Source organism: Venustampulla echinocandica (genome assembly GCF_003357145.1).
Source record: "Venustampulla echinocandica strain BP 5553 chromosome Unknown scaffold_12, whole genome shotgun sequence".
NCBI lineage: Eukaryota > Fungi > Ascomycota > Leotiomycetes > Helotiales > Pleuroascaceae > Venustampulla > Venustampulla echinocandica.
In genome coordinates, this window is record NW_022474217.1 from 457,258 (window position 1) to 475,194 (window position 17,937).

The 17,937-nt window shown below is 49.2% G+C and overlaps 6 protein-coding genes across 6 annotated transcripts; 2 read left to right on the forward strand and 4 right to left on the reverse strand.

Moving 5' to 3' along the window:
* Positions 1 to 650: 650 nt before the first annotated feature.
* On the reverse strand, positions 651 to 880 carry BP5553_09917 (uncharacterized protein; the record flags this gene model as incomplete). The annotated part of the gene is made up of 2 exons (XM_032018540.1): positions 651 to 800; positions 857 to 880. 2 exons carry the CDS (start codon positions 878 to 880, stop codon positions 651 to 653), a joined length of 174 nt encoding a protein of 57 aa, XP_031865377.1.
* Positions 881 to 5,493: 4,613 nt separating this feature from the next.
* BP5553_09918 (Uncharacterized protein) lies at positions 5,494 to 6,367 on the reverse strand (the record flags this gene model as incomplete). The annotated part of the gene is made up of 2 exons (XM_032018541.1): positions 5,494 to 6,074; positions 6,133 to 6,367. The coding sequence occupies 2 exons, from the start codon at positions 6,365 to 6,367 to the stop codon at positions 5,494 to 5,496; spliced, it is 816 nt and encodes a 271-aa protein (XP_031865378.1).
* Positions 6,368 to 6,990: 623 nt separating this feature from the next.
* Positions 6,991 to 8,662, forward strand: BP5553_09919 (FAD protein; the record flags this gene model as incomplete). The annotated part of the gene is made up of 5 exons (XM_032018542.1): positions 6,991 to 7,120; positions 7,160 to 7,190; positions 7,243 to 7,706; positions 7,757 to 7,837; positions 7,887 to 8,662. The coding sequence occupies 5 exons, from the start codon at positions 6,991 to 6,993 to the stop codon at positions 8,660 to 8,662; spliced, it is 1,482 nt and encodes a 493-aa protein (XP_031865379.1).
* Positions 8,663 to 10,908: 2,246 nt separating this feature from the next.
* On the forward strand, positions 10,909 to 11,278 carry BP5553_09920 (uncharacterized protein; the record flags this gene model as incomplete). Its single annotated transcript, XM_032018543.1, has 2 exons — positions 10,909 to 11,092; positions 11,151 to 11,278. The coding sequence occupies 2 exons, from the start codon at positions 10,909 to 10,911 to the stop codon at positions 11,276 to 11,278; spliced, it is 312 nt and encodes a 103-aa protein (XP_031865380.1).
* Positions 11,279 to 13,250: 1,972 nt separating this feature from the next.
* Positions 13,251 to 14,193, reverse strand: BP5553_09921 (uncharacterized protein; the record flags this gene model as incomplete). The annotated part of the gene is made up of 3 exons (XM_032018544.1): positions 13,251 to 13,508; positions 13,566 to 13,823; positions 13,906 to 14,193. The coding sequence occupies 3 exons, from the start codon at positions 14,191 to 14,193 to the stop codon at positions 13,251 to 13,253; spliced, it is 804 nt and encodes a 267-aa protein (XP_031865381.1).
* An 884-nt stretch (positions 14,194 to 15,077) lies between these two features.
* On the reverse strand, positions 15,078 to 16,878 carry BP5553_09922 (Zn2 DNA-binding protein; the record flags this gene model as incomplete). The annotated part of the gene is made up of 2 exons (XM_032018545.1): positions 15,078 to 16,614; positions 16,733 to 16,878. The coding sequence occupies 2 exons, from the start codon at positions 16,876 to 16,878 to the stop codon at positions 15,078 to 15,080; spliced, it is 1,683 nt and encodes a 560-aa protein (XP_031865382.1).
* Positions 16,879 to 17,937: the final 1,059 nt, after the last annotated feature.

Here is a 17,937-nt window from a genome sequence, read left to right on the forward strand (position 1 = left end):
GACAACAATGGGGAGGTTTCCAAAGTCGTTTCTTGGTGCCTCCACCTCCATCTCCACCACCACCAGCGTCCACCACCAGGCGCCGCCAACCCGAACAGGTCCCTCCCCTGACCATCTCGAAGAATGATGACCGCACCCGCGACATCTGGCAGAATCGGGACGGTGTGCGAGCTTGGCGCCGTGGAACTTGGAAACTGGACACTTGGAACTTGGAACCCGCTGAGGACGCCGCGGAAAGGGGAAAGGGACAGGTTGGAAGAACCCGGAAACACTGTACGAGTAACCGCTCCGCCGAGGGCCAATTCCACCCCCACCAGAGCAAGGCCGGTTCATGACTCTCTCTTTCTGTGCTGTGCGAGGGCGAGGGCGACTGCGACTGCGACTGCTGCTGCTGCTGCTGGTCCGTATCCCAGTTGCTTGGGAACGTCAGCAGATGGCCAGGGGGGATTATCATCCCTCCAGCCCTTTTTTGCTCTTTTGTGCCCTTGTCTGCTCGGCCTCCCAGCACTGCCTCATCCAGTTAGACAGGCCGGCAGAAAATCCATAATGGTCAGGCTGAAGCCATTTATATATCTCTTGGCAACAATCCCTCGCAAATAATCCTGATGTGTCGTTTTCGAGTGCCCCAAGTGTTTATTTATATCTCCGGTTTAAGATTCGACGGCCGCCTTGTTGAATTGCTGATGTTGAGTTGTCAAGCCACGCCACGCTCGTTGGGCGATACCCGTGATATCAGGATTCTCCTTTCCAGGTTGCTTTGCGGTGTGGTTTGTCCCGCGGGATGAGGTAGCTTGGTAATCCTGTCGCAAGGTTGCTGTTGTAACTGTACGTAGCATACCGCTCCTGAGGTACATACATACATGCCAGTTTCAGAGATCATGGTGTTTATGAATGGTTGGTGCCGAGCTGTGCAACCCGCACCATATCATTTGTGATCGCCGCAGGTTCCCGAACTTTGTTCGACCTCGAGCCCATCCTTTGCGTCACACCAAACATGAGATCACCAGTAGATGGCTTACAAACTTGATGCTAGTAAGGATATATTGCTGGTGGGTGACCGAGATGGCGAAGTCCATGCCGATAATGCCGCGATAACGCTCATGTCTATTACATCAGGCACGAAATTCGCCAGGGACCTTCCAATGGCTAGGAAGTACTGTACCTAGGTACGTAGTAAGTCCGTTCTTCGTGCCTCATGACTGCGTCAGTTGGGATTCTGAGCGAGCTCAGCCATCAAGTCATTCAGTCCAAGAGCAATCAACCGCCCAAACCACAAACTTAATTCGGCATGCTGCAAGGGGCGATACGAAAAGCCGTTGGGCGAGGTAAATTCATACGGTCCTCATATCCGTCTGTGATCTGACCGTTGCCTCGGGAATTTTGTATCCAAAGTGTTGCGCTTTGACATCTTTCTTCAGAACTACTGTTAGAAATTAGCTGAGCACGACGCCCGTCCGCAGGAAGGCCGGGCTCCTGGCAGTGGAGGTTACGACATTGCGAGACTTTTTCCATCCGATCATTTATGGCTATTGATTACTGACCGTTGCGAACTGGGCGATTCCCGTTGACAAAGAGGAGTGCCCGAGTTCAATGTTCGGGCGACAATTCCAAATTAATCCACCAAGAATTAATCCACCACGAATTGCTAGTATGAGTGCGCCTTCCTCCAGATAGTTGTTGTCTAGCTTTGTCCTAGGGTCAAATTTTTTTGATTGATACAGTTCAACTGCCTAGACTTGAGGGGCCGAGGGGCCGTTCAAGAGAAACCCCCTTTATCGCAAAGATTATCAATTTCCACCCGTCACCAATTCAGGTTGCTCCTACGGAATAAGCCGCACAGGAGGCGATTTCCAGCCAGCTGGTTCTCCTGAAGCTTCTCCGCAGAGCGTGTTTATCATTGCTTTTCCGCTTTGGCGATCATTATTGGAGCCATAGAGCAATGTCAAGCGAAATAACCCAAAATTTCCGGGCGCACGTAAACTCCTACTCTAACCCCTTGAACATCGCCAAGAAAGGGGCATTTTAAAACCACACTTTGTGTGCTGGAAACAAGGCTGAGGCTATGTCCTCTCGTCGAGCCCCTGCGTCTCAGCGTAACAAGCCTTGCATCACTCTGCTTCGCGGCAGATTATGATGCAGCCAGCCCCTATCTCGCGTTCAAGCTGTGCTTTTCCAAACATGCTCTCATGGATGGTTTCCTGTCTCGCAGATTGCGCAGATTACATTGCGTTTGTGATACCAAATTTTGGTCATGGGGTGATGGCCAAGCAATCTACCTCTAAATCCATGGTAGTTTTAACAATTTTCCTCGCAGACAAATGCCGAAGTCAATTTTCGCTTTCCTCAACAATTTGTTCGTCTGGGCTCGCAACGGTATCCAATAGCAGAGGCCACCTCGAAACTCAAGGTGTACGTGCATATCTGCGCTTCATCAGAGCTGCCGCAGAGAACCTTCTTTCCTTCTGTTTCTTCCGGCCGCCGTCCTCGGAGTGCTGCAGCCTGTAGAGTCCGGCGGAAAGTCCTTCGGTCAGCTCTCCTTGTTTGGTCACACACTCACTTCGACTCTCAAACCCAATGGGTTGGTGCCCGATTTCCGTCTCACCGCCTACTCTATACCCAATGACAGTTCACAAGTGCTGAGGCTGGGCAGGTGACGTCTCAGGCGCCACCGCCAAGACTGTATAACGTCGTTTGGTGCCATGGGGAGCCAAAGATGTGGTCCGAACTTAGTCCGCAACAGCGGTAAGCTAGTCCGGAGGTAAAGTATGCTCGTCACGAAAGATGGTAAATAGAATGCCATGCTGGAGGAGCAAAGGCGGTGAAAGAGGTGGATAGCTGGAACTGGAACTGGAACGGCCACGGTCACATCATACTTGTTCAATAATGACCTCGGCCGAAAAACTCTTTCTAAACTTTGATAACTTGTGATCACGGTCGATTCGGTTAAAATCCGGCTACCTCGGGCGACGGTATTTATTCTTGGGACGAAAAAAGGAAAAAGGTAGACTATCCTATTCAAATTCGTTGAAAATGGGTTGTGTCACTAATCTCCGATAATTCGGTTTGCTAAAATGGGCCGCTATTTAGTTAGGTGCTTGTAGATTTGGTGCTTGGCTGCACAAGTGGAGCTGGCCGGAGGTGCCGAGTTGCAAACTTTTGTTCGAAGTAAATTTAACAAAAATGTTGTGGAAACCCCCCTTTTCGTCTCGGTGATGAAAGCGTAAAAGTAGACATACAAGTGCCCACATCTATACGAAGTACGAATTACCGCAGATGGAAACCCACAACTTCGTTTCGGTTTGTAGAGCTCCGTACACGAGCTGTTCCCGTATTTCCGTATCACTGGTATTAATAGCATCGCTCCGAGGCTGTATTCGCAAATGTTCGGGAGTTCGAGGCTGAATGCTGGATGCAGGCCCGCCCCTGAAGCCCGCAGCCGAGATTTCAGGTCTCCATCGTCGGACTTCGTACTGTACGGAGTACATCCACATCGATCTCACCAAACCCGCTAACGCACCCCTGGTTGGTATGGAATTCTTCTGGAAGAAAATTCGAATGTTCTTCTGCAGCTGTCTGTGCTGCATGCCGCACGCACTCCCTCAACATTTCATCAAATCCTTGCCAAAGCAATCCGTGCATGTGGCTTCTCCTTTCTACCGGATTTGACTGCCGGGACAAGTGCTCGTGCCTATGTACATGTACTGTACAGTACATAGTGCTCCATATGGCTCACATAGGCCCTCAGGGTCCATTTTCACCTGGAACACATCTAAGGTACCGACAATCAAGTACACATGCAGGCACCCGGCCGGGGGGTCGCAAAGAGCCATTCCCGATCAAGGGGCGCTTGCTTTCGATTATCTGCTGATTGCTCCGTACTGCGTACTGTACTAGCATCAGCTTTGACGTGGCCTTTTCACAGAGCTGGCGGGTTTGAAATTGCTTACCAAACCCCGACATGAGGAGCCACCTGATCCACCCATACCCTCGTATTAGCTCATCCTCTATCTAACTGAAATTCTGAATGGCCATTATTGGGCCGACCGGCATATCTCACGAGAACAAAACATCCTGTTCAAAAACCGAAGATTTGGAGTTCTGACTATTATCCGTCATGCCCTCCCTCCTCTCCCCCCTTTCTCCTGCAGGTGAGCCAACTTACTCTGTATTATTCTGGTACCCGAAATCGATCCGTCAAAATCGGGGGGAGGCTTGGAAAAGAAATTCTAGAAAAACCTCCGAGGCCGCCCTTGTCCGTTTGTCGGCAAGGGCATACCTCGTAATCGAAAGACCACATTGCCGTGTAAGCGCTCAGACTCTGTTTTACTGTTTCGAGTCCCCGAGAATTATTCCACGTGGCCATCAGGGGTGCTCCTGTCCACAATTCCAAAAGTCTAACGGGCGGTTCCAATAGTGAAGGCGGTGAGCCATGACCTCATCAGAAAATTTCCGATTGTCTCTCAAGACAAATTAAAGGTCACCATGGAGGCAGGGTCCATTTCGTTCTTTAGATCGTGTGCTTAAAACGAGATGAGATTTCACTGCCCCCTTGTTTCTCTGGGATGACCCCGCAACGTGTCGTACCAGGTAAAACCAGATCTCCGAGCCACAGTTTCGGTCCAACGTGGGCCGCTAACAAAGTTTTAGACGATTCGTTGGACGACATACGCTCCTAGGTCAAAAAGACAGGGTGTCATGTATTTCGAGCAAAGGCGGTGAGAACGAGTTCCTAGGTTTGTTTGGTAGAGCCGAGTTGGTTTACTGAAATGGGCGAACTCTTCTAAAAAGATGACTGCTTGCTGATGTGAGGCTGTGGTGAGCACCTAAGTATTATATAGCCGTCGGACCACAGCGTACGGGATCACGAGGACCCAATGCCTGATAATCAGACATATATATCAGGACGTCAGCATCGGGGACGGAAGTAAGTAGGTATGGAAGGTTGTGCGATATTTCCAGATTTCATAATAAAAGGATACACCTCAGAATACATCAAAACCGGCAGATATCCCAAAACGAGCATGCGTGATAGTCCAAGATGCTGAGATCCATATGGAGCAATATCCCCTGTCATAACTGTATTGGAAGCACGACTCTGTAGTTACTTTTTGCCTGTTGAGCCTCAACGGCTGTCCATATGGGACTGCAGGTGTTTCACCAACAGTTAAGCCGCAGCACTCGGTTTTGCGGTTTGGCGAACGACATTCAATTAAAGTGTATCATCTTAATACTACAAGATCCAAGATGAAGAATGTCATTCCCGTGGCCTAGTGAGTTCCAACCCCCACACGGCGCGGTTGGATTGTGGAGTGCGCATGTTTCGTGCGACGAGACTGTCGGCTGTCCCAGACTCCCAGACTCCCAGTGGATGAACGTTCAACAAATGGATATGATACCACGGCCTCCGCTCGTCATATGTCCACATATTGTTGAAGCATGTGTCATGTTGGAAATCATGCAGGCTGGTCCGAGAACCTATAATGCCGTTGAGCTTCAGCCGTCGTCGTCTAGAGGTGGCATTTGAGTTGATGTGATCCAATCTTCCATCATTGCCTGACCACCACTCAACGATGACCCTTTATTCGCCTCCCTCCGTTTTACGACCAGGCATAGTACTCTGCCATAAATTGCAAAGCCCTCATATGATGTATCCAATATCATCTTCTTCTTGTCATCAATCGGTTCTGCCGCCGGGGCGTCCGTATCTCTCCTCCGTTTCTGCAGTGGCTCTGATCCTGGGGAAGAGTCTTGAGAGGATCCTGGCGCCCATTCTGTACCGCGAGTAGCTCTGGGGCGTTTGGATCCTCTAGCTTCTTCATCCTCGGCCACGAAGAGCGAGTCCACGGCGTCTGCCACGGGGAAATCCTGCAGATTCAAGCCATCCTCTTCGGTCTCTTCTCGTCGAATAACCGATGCATCCTCAACATCGATAGCAGTTTCATTTGTAGCCCCTATAAGCTTGTGGGAGTTGGATTCAAGTGACTTTTTGCCTTTTTCTCGGAAATTTTTTTGCTTCGTGAGGAGGGAATGCCGGGTACTCGTCTCAGTCAAGAAGATCGAGACTTCGAAGTCCTCTTGGTACAGTCAGTATGAACACCATATATTCCCTGCCTGCCTAGCTCCGAAGCATACCCTCTACGACAACATCTTTCACCCCTTTCCTTTTCCCGCTTTTGGTTTTACTGCGTTCGCTCTCCTCGCGGATTTTGGGCAATACTAAGGGCCGAACGCTTTCGATAACGCGAGGGAGAACTGGAGTTCTTGGGTTCAGCAGCCAGCTCTCTGCGAGGGCGGGGTTATCGACATAGATGCGACATTCTAAAACGGAGTACTTAGTGATGCGGAGATACCTACGAATCGGAGCCATGGCGGCTCAGCTCGAGCCGTGCCGTGCCTTGTACGATGTAGGACGCTCTGTATCCAGGTTGAATTGATGTTTTCTCCATGCTGGATTGGAATTGGCGGCGGCACGTGACTCACATTCTGGCATCTTTTTGCTTCAACGTCCATTGAATTAATTTTCCACTCACCACTCACCACCGTCATATGGCAATCTACAAACAAGCTATTTCCCATGTGCCATCGCCGTTCGCCCTCGGAGTTGGTAGCCACGAGGATATTTCCCAGCCTACGATTAATCCCGAAGGTTGTCAATCGCAGCAAAGCAAGACTTGCTTATGAAATCTGCTCCTCCACATGCTTCAGTCTAATATATATAAGCTGGCATATCCTCCTCGTGGCTGCATCTATTGAAAATTGGCCCATCACATGGGAGCAGTTTGTCTGGTTTATGATGACACCGGGTGGAACCGGGACATTGAACTCCTTACTCGAGGATGATCTCATCCCGAAACACTGAATGGTGGATAGTAATCGGCAGCTTGGCTTGCCATACGAACGTCTAGCAAAACATATTTAACAACGGAGAGAAGATACCCAAGATCACTTTCTCGCTTTTTTAACTTCTTGACTTCGCTTTGATATTTGAAGATGAACATAATCACGAATACGCTAAAGAGAAGCCGTCACATCGCCCGGTCCAACCCGCTATCCAACCAGGCCAGCCGGAGATGCATATCGATAAAGGATCTAGACGCTTCAAAAGGAGGCAAGAAAGCTTGTCTCTAGATCCTGCAACTCATAACTAATATCATCCTAGACCGGGAGCGAGTTGTCATATTAGGATCCGGGTGAGCTCTTCCTGCCCCTCCCAATAGGTGGCTTTCGTCTAACATTTGCAAGATGGGCGGGATTCGTCCTGTCACGAGAGCTAGATAAAAATAAATTCCAAACTGTGGTTGTATCACCAACATCATACTTTGCATTCACTCCTCTGCTTGCATCTACAGCCGTTGGCACTCTGGAGTTTCGGACAACCCTCGAATCCGTTCGGGGCCGAAGCACAAGTGTTGAGTTTTTCCAAGGTTGGGCGGACGATGTGAACTTCAATAAGAAGAAGTTATTTGTTGAAGAGGGAGCTCAGAGACGTAAACCGTCCTCGAGAAGTAGTGGCGATAGCACTAATGTTGAGGATCCATCCAAGCCATCTTTAGAGAAAGGCCAGGTATTCGACCTCCAGTACGATAAGCTCGTCGTTGCTGTGGGCTGTTACAGCCAGACCTTTAGCACTCCGGGGGTTAGAGAGAATGCATTCTTTCTCAAAGACGTTACGGATGCTATTAGGATTAGGAGGCGGATTCTCGAGTGTGAGTACGAAGTAAGTTGCCTGGTTTTGGAACCTTACTAACAAGACCAGGCTTCGAAATTGCAGCACTACCAACGACTTCCGACAAGTTACGGGACCAGCTGCTAAGCTTTGCCATCGTAGGCGGCGGTCGTAAGTTATGTGCCGCTTACTACTGTTGTCGGTACTAACCCCTTTCTAGCAACTGGAGTCGAGTTTGCAGCCGAGCTCTTCGATCTCTGTCATCAAGATCTCAAAAAACTCTATCCAAGCTTAATCCAGCATGTTACTATCACTATCTATGATGTAGCACCAAAAATTCTCCCAATGTTCGATAGCAAGCTCGCCGATTACGCCGTCGAGCTTTTCAGGCGCGACGGAATCAAGATCAAAACTGAATATCACATCCAGGGGCTCCGGCCGGGACTACCAGGCTTCTCGTCATCCAGAGATGGTGGATGCTATACACTTAAAACGAAACAAGACGGCGAAACCGGAATAGGTATGTGCGTCTGGTCGACAGGCCTGATGATGAACCCCTTTATCCAACATGCACTCGATGACGTACACACCTATCCTGCTGCTTCTGCCACGCTCTCTCAGCCCCTCTCGTCCCCTCCAGAGTCAATGAAATGGTATTTGAAGCGCCACCCTAAGACAGGCGGCCTAGTAGTCGACGATCACTTTCGGGTTAAGCTGACCCCGCGAAACAACACATCCCCCAAGGAGAGCTCCAAGCCACCCGAAGCAACCATGAACGACATCTTCGCCCTTGGCGACGTCTCCGCGTTTGAAAAGGCACAGCTACCAGCAACGGCCCAAGTTGCTAGCCAAGAAGCAAAATGGCTGGCGAAGACGCTGAACAAGGGAAATATGAATACCGAGGGATTCGACTTCAAAAATATGGGTGTGCTTACATATCTAGGAAACATGAGAGCAATCATGCAGGGGGAGCATGGAACGGAGCTTAAAGGGTGAGTTTCCCACTCGTGATTGTTATGTGTAGCCCAAGTTGCGGAGTGCTGAATGATGCTAATATAATAAATCGTAGGAGAACCGCATGGTTGATATGGAGGGGCGCATATCTAACTCAGACAATGAGCTGGAGGAATAAGCTGCTCATTCCTGTATACTGGTACTTTTCTCCCTATTTACCTCCACTTCCTTCAACCTACTAAACTTGGATCTTCTCAGGGCCATTAATTGGGTGTTTGGAAGGGACATATCCCGATTCTAGAATCTCCACTAATGATTCTTTCCGGGTCAACATTAGTAGCACCGTACTAAAAGATCCCTAGTCTAGATTAAGAAAGGGGATATTATAATACATGCCATGTTCATGGCGTATGACCCACGTCCCACTTTCTTAGTTATGTTCGTACAAGACCTTTGATACGGCCTAGCCGAGGTTCAGCAATTGACCATATAACAACCTTTGTCGGTATGCACTCATCTGTCTCTTCGAATGGAAACCTCACTAAACATACAACGATATTATCAGGCGCTATGCAGCCTATAAATAATTTCATTCTGAGCCTTTACCTAGCTGTAAATCCCTCATCCCTCGAGCTGCTTTCATCCCGCAGGATTTACGGTCGTATACGTGCCCATGCGCCAGACCACACCTCTAACCAAACATCCTCTCCTCAATTCCTCAAAACAAAAGCCAGTAAGATTTACCCATGCAACAACGCTATACACTTCGAGTGCGAAAGCCGAATCACGCTAAGTTGAAGCGGATAATGCATGTTAAGGCATAGTCAAGCTATACACGGACACGATATTACCGTATTGGCACTTGTCCGCAGCTTTATAATAGTATCTACCTCATCCCCTAGAATACAAAAACCGGGACTCTATAGCAGTATATCTAAAGCTAGGAATTCAAGATATCTAATAAAATGAAGTGTAAGCCCTTTGTCAATTTATTTGGCTAGTGTATACAATTCCGTCGTAAAGTACGACTTCCGGTTCCTTGTCAAATGTAAGATTTTCGTGATCATTATTGTTAAAGCTGTAAGACACGGAAGAAAAATATTAAAGTAACTATATAGGGAGCTTAAGAGTAAAGTCATATAGTTACTCAAAAAGTCGTAATCGCCGTGTTCTACCCCCTGGATCCGGGTGAGGTTCCTAGTTTTAAGGGGTCGAACGGCCAACTTAAGCGAGTACTTGTCAACGACAGCCCTTCGTGCTCTCTTTAGCATCCTATTTAGTCCACCACGGCCATCTGGGTTTAAAAACGTTACATTTCAATCTACGAACCAACCTTAGTTACCACATAATCGAGTGGGCTCAGTTTGTTTTATGAGCGAGAGAACCAATGGAAATCTAACACCACTCGTTTTCTCCACGGTGCAAACAAGAAGAACTTTGGTCCAGGCCCTCGCTGCCTCTAGCATAGGGAACATTTATGTGCCGTACTATATTACGATGGACGCTGTGGATAACAGGTTGTTCGGTGCCTTATTCCTCTCGAGGCAGTTTGCATCCTTCAAGGTTCGGTTCACTTTCTACGCGTAAAGCGTCCTCGCTTTTGCGTCTGCCGAAACCCCATCAGCTATATCTCCTTACGCACAATTTCATTCTGCAGAGCAGAAAATGGACTCGATACCACCAGACCGTGAGCACCATCCGCTGCAACCCACCCCATTTCTCCATCACGTCAGTGCACTAACATGTACACAGGCCCTGATCCTCACGCTTACACAAGCTGTCGATGGCTTCGTCACGATAAGTTGGAGCGTGACTGACGCTATATTACATTTGACTTTGATGCGCTCTGTAGGGGGGTTATCGAACTGTGTCCTGGGCTGTTTCTATCGCGACCTATGATAAGAAAGAGGGAGGGTTTAACAGGGCTTCATTTTTACTACCGACAATGCAAGACGTGCCGTGGCGAGGCTGCCCTTTTCGCTAGCAGGACCGCCCAGGTTGACTACAAATTCCGAAGTTGCTACTATTAAATATCGTGAGTGCAATTCAATACACTATATCTACTTACAGCATAGCCGCTAACTATTATACACGTCATAGTGCAATCTAATACTAACATTCCTATACCGAATATCCTTGACTGGAGCGATGATGCTTCTAACGCTATTAGTAGCGAATAAATCATCGTGGAACATGCCACTGGTGTTCAATTACACCAGAGATGGTCTGATATGGCTGGGGACCAGCAAATCAGGTGTATACACGCTATCTATCAGAAAGTCAAAGAAATGGTCGGCATTAAGTTTCCAGCTTACGGGAGCTTGTACTTTGTCGACTCCCCGCTCAACTCTACCTCTAAGCAGGCTTTGAACCCAAGATTCTGCACCGGGCCTCACTGTGGAACTATATATTGGAACTGCAAGGTTGGCGGACCTAGATATTACCAAAACACAACACCTAACCAGGAGCCGTGTAAGTTTTGCTACCCTTGTCTACCTCGCTGTAAAAATACTCTTATAATTGAGTTTAGGGCTTGATCTTACTACATATTGTGATGGTATTATTGATGCTGCCCTTTCTAGAATCCCATCGTTCGATCCTATTATTGTAACCGACCGTCCTATCACGGGTCTATTGAGACGCACCTTCGTCTCCTAGAATCCAAGACGCGGCTGTACCAACGTTGCTTCACCCTGATCTACATAAAAGAAACATATTCGTTTCGGATGTCGACCCTACTGTTATCACAGGCATTGTCGATTGGAAATCGTCTAGCATTGAGCCAGCATTCTGGTATGTAGACGAGGTGCCAGACTTTGCGCGTCCTGTTACTCGTCCCCCACTCGGGAATCAGCCTGAGCCTAATAGTAACCGCTATGCTAAGGCATTTGAAGTCTGTACTCGGTTTATCGTGCCTAAGCTGTCTAGCCCCAGGCCAATGGACGAAGCCTTGCTCCGGCCGTTTCGTTATTGCTACAGGACGTGGAGGGATGGTGATGTGGGCCTTTCGCCATGAGCTGATCGAGACTTCGCGGTGCTGGAGGGGCATAAGACTTGTGGGCTAATGCCCATTCTCTGCACCCACACCTGACGAAGCAGCGAGTCACCAGAAGGAATACAGAATGTTCCAGGCAGCACACAAGCTAAGGAATAATCTATCAAGCGTACTTAATACTGCATCCGATGGGTGGATTCCGTCAGAGGAATGGCAAGCGAATGATTAGACTATAAGGGGGTGTTTAGCGCCGTGTTGCAGGCTGTATTGACCAACGAGAATCCCGATGATGATGAGCCCATAAAGGACGAAGGAGATTTAAGAGCAATCTGGCCATTTGATATATAATGGAATCTTCCGGCTGTAACTAAAAGTTTCAAGAGTTGAATGTCCCTTTTGAGCTTGGTAGGGTAGAGGTTCACGTTAACGGTATCGAAATGAGAATGCACAGCCTTCCTTCCAGACGCTCTGAATATTTAATACGCCATCAACCCTACGGCTATGGCAATTTGTTTGTAGAGCATTCTGTAGCTATTAACCGTATTTAGAGTGTATACCCTTATTGCTCCAAACTCTAGATTCCACTTCTGAATATCGGATTTCGACGGCTATCAACCCCGGTGATCCAGCTCAGATCCCGGCCACATAAACTAGCTCCTACTTTCAGGTACATGCTTCAGGTTTTGAAATCTTGACATCCAGCTCTGATCTCAATATGCTATCCTACAATAAATTAGAATTACAAGCTCTGGATCATACAAGTGAGTATTCGACTATAAACAACACCACATTCGATACTTTAAATCTCACCATATGTTTGTCCAGCCCCCTAAAAGAGAACCAACCAACCACCCGCTTCCTTCGCGGCAAATAATCCTTAATCAGTAAAATAAACCGTTGACGTTTTTAGGGATCAAGGAGCTTGAAGTCGAGGCAAAGACTTAAAAGTATAAAAAGGAGAGCCAAAAATGAAAAAAACATACAACAGCAGGTATTCGCTGGTGGTCACCCACCCAACTACTAATCTGCCGATCTGAGGCTTGTGTATGGCAGAGCGGACGGGATGCCCATTTCTCCTCAGTCTATGGTCGTATGTGAAAGATGTTTCTCTAAATGAACTATATATATTAGCATCATATCAACTCTAAAGATGGCCCGCGACAAACCCGGTTCTAGCCTGACTTCTAGGAGTATTTTTCTTGCTATAAGCTGTAGGAAATGCGAATAAGGAAGAGGCTTGCCATTGGGTTTCGGACTTTTGGGTGAGCCATTCTAGTTCAAAAGACGCTTGTCTACTCTAAGCAGTGGAGGGAAGTTTAAATGCTCGTTTCGAAGGAAAATGGAAGCGGGGCTTCGAAAGAAATTGAATTACGCGCATTCTCAATTGATTAAGGTGCTCTTTACAAAGTACTCGTCGTTGTAAGTACTACCATATCATGCGCTGAAGGGTATGCACCTCTCTCTCGGGACTGGAGCGGTAGAAGGTTATGGCTCTAAACACGTACATCAAACTTAGTTTGGAAGGAAGCTTTTTAATTCATAAGACGTAGCTATTGAATCCAGCTTTACCCCATGCAAATACCCATTGCGCTAGATAAAACACCCTTTAACGCATGCCCACTACAAACCCAGCATTTAGTACTTCTTGCCAGCACGTAGAACATCACCGAATTCCTCCAGAGGACTCCGGATGAGCTTGGTCTCCTTCCACAGGTTGGGAGTCAAGTATCCATATGTGTTCCCGACAGCCACGAAGGTAGCCTTGAGGGTGTTCTCGAGAGTCTTGGTAGAACCGGCGGAGGAAGTGTAGATGTCATCGACACCGGCAAGTTGGAGAAGACGCTTGACGGCGGGGGAGGCGACGAGACCGGTACCACGGGGAGCAGGAATGAGCTGTGAGAAACAATTAGTTTTCTCTAAAGAGAGTGTGTTGGGATCTCGAAAACTTACACGAACGGAGACGGAACCGCACTTGCCGCTCTCCTTCGTTGGCAGGGAGTGAGGAAGACCCAGATTTGTGCCCCAGTAACCTCTTCGAATTGGCAGAACGCTCAGCTTGGCGATGATGATGGCAGCACGGATAGCAGTTGCGACTTCCTTGGAGGTCTTGATACCGAGACCAACGTGACCCTCGGAATCACCAATGACAACGATGGCCTTGAAACGGGTACGCTGACCGGCACGAGTTTGCTTCTGGACAGGCTTGATCTGTGGGTGATAGATTTGTCAGTTGATATTCCAGTCACATTTTATCAAAGAAAAACTGCGCAGCTTCGAGAGAACTCCTTACCTTCATAACCTCATCCTTCAGCTTGGGCAAGAAGAAATCCACAATTTGGTACTCCTTGATGGGCAGGGAATGCAGGTAGATCTCCTCCATCGACTTGATCTTTCCATCCTTAACGAGACGGCCAAGCTTGGTAACTGGCTGCCACTCCTTCTCCTCGTTCTTGTTGGCACCGCGACGAGGTCCACGTCTTCCCCGTCCACGGCCTCTGTCACCGCGGTCTCCTCCACGGTCGCCTCGGGAACCGAATCCACCTCCACGAGCAGCACCTCCTCTTGGTGCGTCAGCCATGATTATGTCGAATTGATCGGGTGCGGGATGGGCAATTCGGGCAGTTGGGCGTTGGGCGACGTTGACGTTTCAAAAGTTCGAAGTTCCAAAATCGCAGAATTTCCGTTTGTGTGGGAGGTGCAACATTAGCGAGGCGCTAGCTGTATTGGAACACATTTCGCCTTAGGCACGATGTGGGGGTTGTTAATCACGTGATATTACTACTCTAGGAACTCGGAGCGGTATGCCGTTACTGCGCTGCGACCCTCCGCTGTGCCATGCAGGCGAAGTAGCAGGTTGTGGACACGCATTAGCTACGCCTGAGAGTGCAGAGTGAAATGTTTCAGAGCGCCTGAGACGGCATGATTAAGTGATATTTGTGGTAACATCTTAACATATGTGTGCTGCAAAGTAAAGGTGACTGAGCCACCCTACTTTTTAATCCCCCTTTCCTTGAACTCCGCGATCCTCATCTCAATATCCTTCATTGGCTTGATGTAAAACCCCTAGTCATACAAAGTGAGTCGTAACTCATCCCATTCCATCCCATCACCTGCCCTCAAACCCCCCGCCCCTGATCGTCTTCGCGATCTTCTTTTTTCCCCATGAGCATAAGCTCGGAAAATGGCATGCGCCGCTGGTCACTGGCTGGAGTTGGCACAATAAGGACGGATAGTGACGACGGGTCGATCCGTAATGATGCCTCATCTTCTAACTGAAGATTGGATTGCATCGCCAATTCTGAACGAGCCAAGCCTAGTGACGATCATGAGGATATATGTGTAGCCACTACCTCTCATGAGATGCTCCTCCGACATATATAAATCGGTCTTGAGCTGTGGCGTGTTCCTCATCGCCATCGTTTCATGTAATATCGGTGCTAAAGGCATGCGAGTGCTGCCATGCTACCAAGAAAATGTCGTCTCTCTGTAAGAAAGGTTGCCCTCTGCGTTTGCTACGGCAGCTGTGAGTTGGACCGCCAGCCATCTTTCTTCGGAGTTTATATGCAGGTACGTAACCACGTATCTTGCCGGCTCGGGGATTGTTTCCGAATCTTCTTGTATCCCTTCTCCTTCAATACTCGACAGCCAAGCACAAAGACGAGCGACCGTGATGGTATCGAAGCATAACCCTTCCCGGCGTGCTTTCGACCATAGCAATGCAATCGCTTGACGACGTATCCGTCTGTCACGGCATTTGATTGCCGTAATGGCAAGAGGAAGGACGGTTCCCATGTCGACGGTATATCGAGCGGTGTTGGTGGGCTCGTCCGGTTTTGAAATGAGTTGGTGGGACTTCTGGATGATCTCAGCAAAAAGCGGCTGAAATTCATCGTATAACATTTCCGAATGCTGGACACTAGACGCAAGTAAAACAGTGGCAAGGTTGTAATAAATGCTGAGTATGTTCGTGGTATCTGTCAGTACTGCGCCGTTTTTGATCTCTCCTGCATACACCACCTGGAATCCCGCTCTCCATATGTTGAGTTGGTTGGAGTAGTGTTCATGTTGCGTTATCCAGAACGTGGAGTTGAGGATGTCTGGATGTTGTTGCGCGTGACCGACAGATTTCAAGTAGAATTGCGCAATTCCTTGCATCAAGAAATCAAATGCTTCTTTAGCTTCTTCGACGGTGCTGAAGGATTCCTCCATCACAATGTCCTCCCAGTCGCACTCGGGCATCGGAAAGGGTGGTGGAATGAAAAGTCCTTGAACGTCGAGTCGAGCGAACATCCTCCCTAAATCATCCACTAATCCGTCTTGAATTTCCGATAAAGAATCCTGCGATAATCTATTATTTTGGCCCTTCCTCTTCCGTGCCGTTCTCCAATCCGCGAGGAGCCTCGACCCTCCACGGAGATGGGTTAATGATCCATCATAACTGCCTTGCAGCGCCTCAAAAGTCATGAACAAAACACAGGACGTAAGAGACGTCCTCAAATGCCGTCGCCCGTCCGATAAAACCGACCTCAACGCCCCAATCGCTCTACTATATTGCCGCAATGCATAGCTGTGATGCTCATCCAGATGGTGGTGATCGATCTGAGGAAACCCCGAAAGCGACAGTCGTGTCGGGAAAGATGTGACCTCCAGTGACTTTGCCAGCGCGCCTAAAGCTATCGTAGCATACCGTATAGGAGCGTCGGTATGGCATAGCTGGAGCACCTTCTCGGTCCAGAATGTTGGATCGAATTCCCCGGCGATTTCCCCAGCCGTCTTGTCACAGAAACGCTGAAAATAACGACGCTCTTCTTGAGTCCCCGGGATTGCTGCTGACGGCGTATACTGCATGGTGGAGACGGGTCGAGGATGAATGGGAATTGGTGCCACATTCTTTTCCGAATCGGCCTCCGCGGGCGTATTGTAGCCACCGCATTCTCGCCCTAGGTTTTGACACCTTATACATCCCGGTTTGGTCTCATCGCACTTCACACGTCGTTGTCTACACGCGATTAGTACAGCGCATTTGGGATGATGTCGAACATGGAGCCATCCGAACGAGTCCCTCTCCCTCTCCCTCCCTCCCCCACCCCCCTTAAACTAGACAAAACAATACGTACTTGCATGTTATACACCCGGTCTTCGAGCGAGGCCCGCTCTTCCGTAGGCCTTGACTCCGGGAAGACTGCTCTGGTGAGGCCTGATTCGGGTCGGCAAACTGGTTGAAGAACTTATAGACGTTGGGGAAGGGATGTCTCAATGACATTGTATTGTCTTGTCGGTCGAGCACAAAGGAGCGAATATGGCGGCCGCATCAAAGTCATGAAGAGTCGGTCCGAGGCGGTACCACGACGACGTGGAGGGATCGGGGTGCGTCGATGGCGATCTGGCGGTGCTGAATCAATGGATTCGAACTATTCGCAAGGCCGTGTCGCATGTCCAGCGTCTCCGTTGTTCACAGATCAAGATCGCAGGTTCTCCAGGTCAGAGAGAGGCTTTTCCGTGCGCCGCTGGAGAGCCTCTGTTTTGCACGGTGCCCATAACGGTGGAAACTGGAAATGGTCTACGCACGAAGAACGGAGTGCTGCCACGCTGAATGCGCTCCAGCGCCTTATTATGGCTAATCTATGTAAGTGTGATAGCTTGCATGGGGGGGTTAATCTGGCTAAAAGCAGATCCCCAGCAATATGTGAATCAGAGGGTTACCAGTAATCAGACTCGATACATGATGTGACGGTTCCGGAACATGCCTGTGCTGGTGCTGGTGGAAAGCTGCGGGTGTTGGGGGGGGACTTAGGGGGGGAGACTGGCGCTGAGTCGCTGGAGCTGAGTCGCTGGAGCTGAGTCGCTGGGAGTGCTTTTAGTCGGCGCTGTGTTCCCCTCAACTCACCTTTGGCAGTCCAGGAGCCCAGTCCAGTCCAGTCCAGTCCTTCCTTCGTTCCTTCCCCTCCCCGTCCCCCTCCCTCGTCCCTTCCCCATATCAGCAATAATAGTCGTTACCAAACTTGAGCAGCTGCCAGGATGAGCGAAGTATTTCGGGCCCGGGCCAGTAACAGGAGCGCTGCTAATTACAAATGGACAGGGGCCGCTCACGTGTACCGGTACAGCGGTGCATGGGTGCGACCGGGCGCGGACGGCCACTGGTCGAGAGGGAGAGGCGAGGCCTGCGCTAACCCGTCCAGGCCCAGGAGGCTTCTTTTCCAGGCCTTTTTGCCAAGTTGTGTCCCTGAAGCACCCATGGTCGCTCGTCCCCTACGGGTAGCAGCAGCGAAGCTAACTCCTAACTGCTACGTAGGTGCTGGACCGACCGTAGTGCGAACATGTC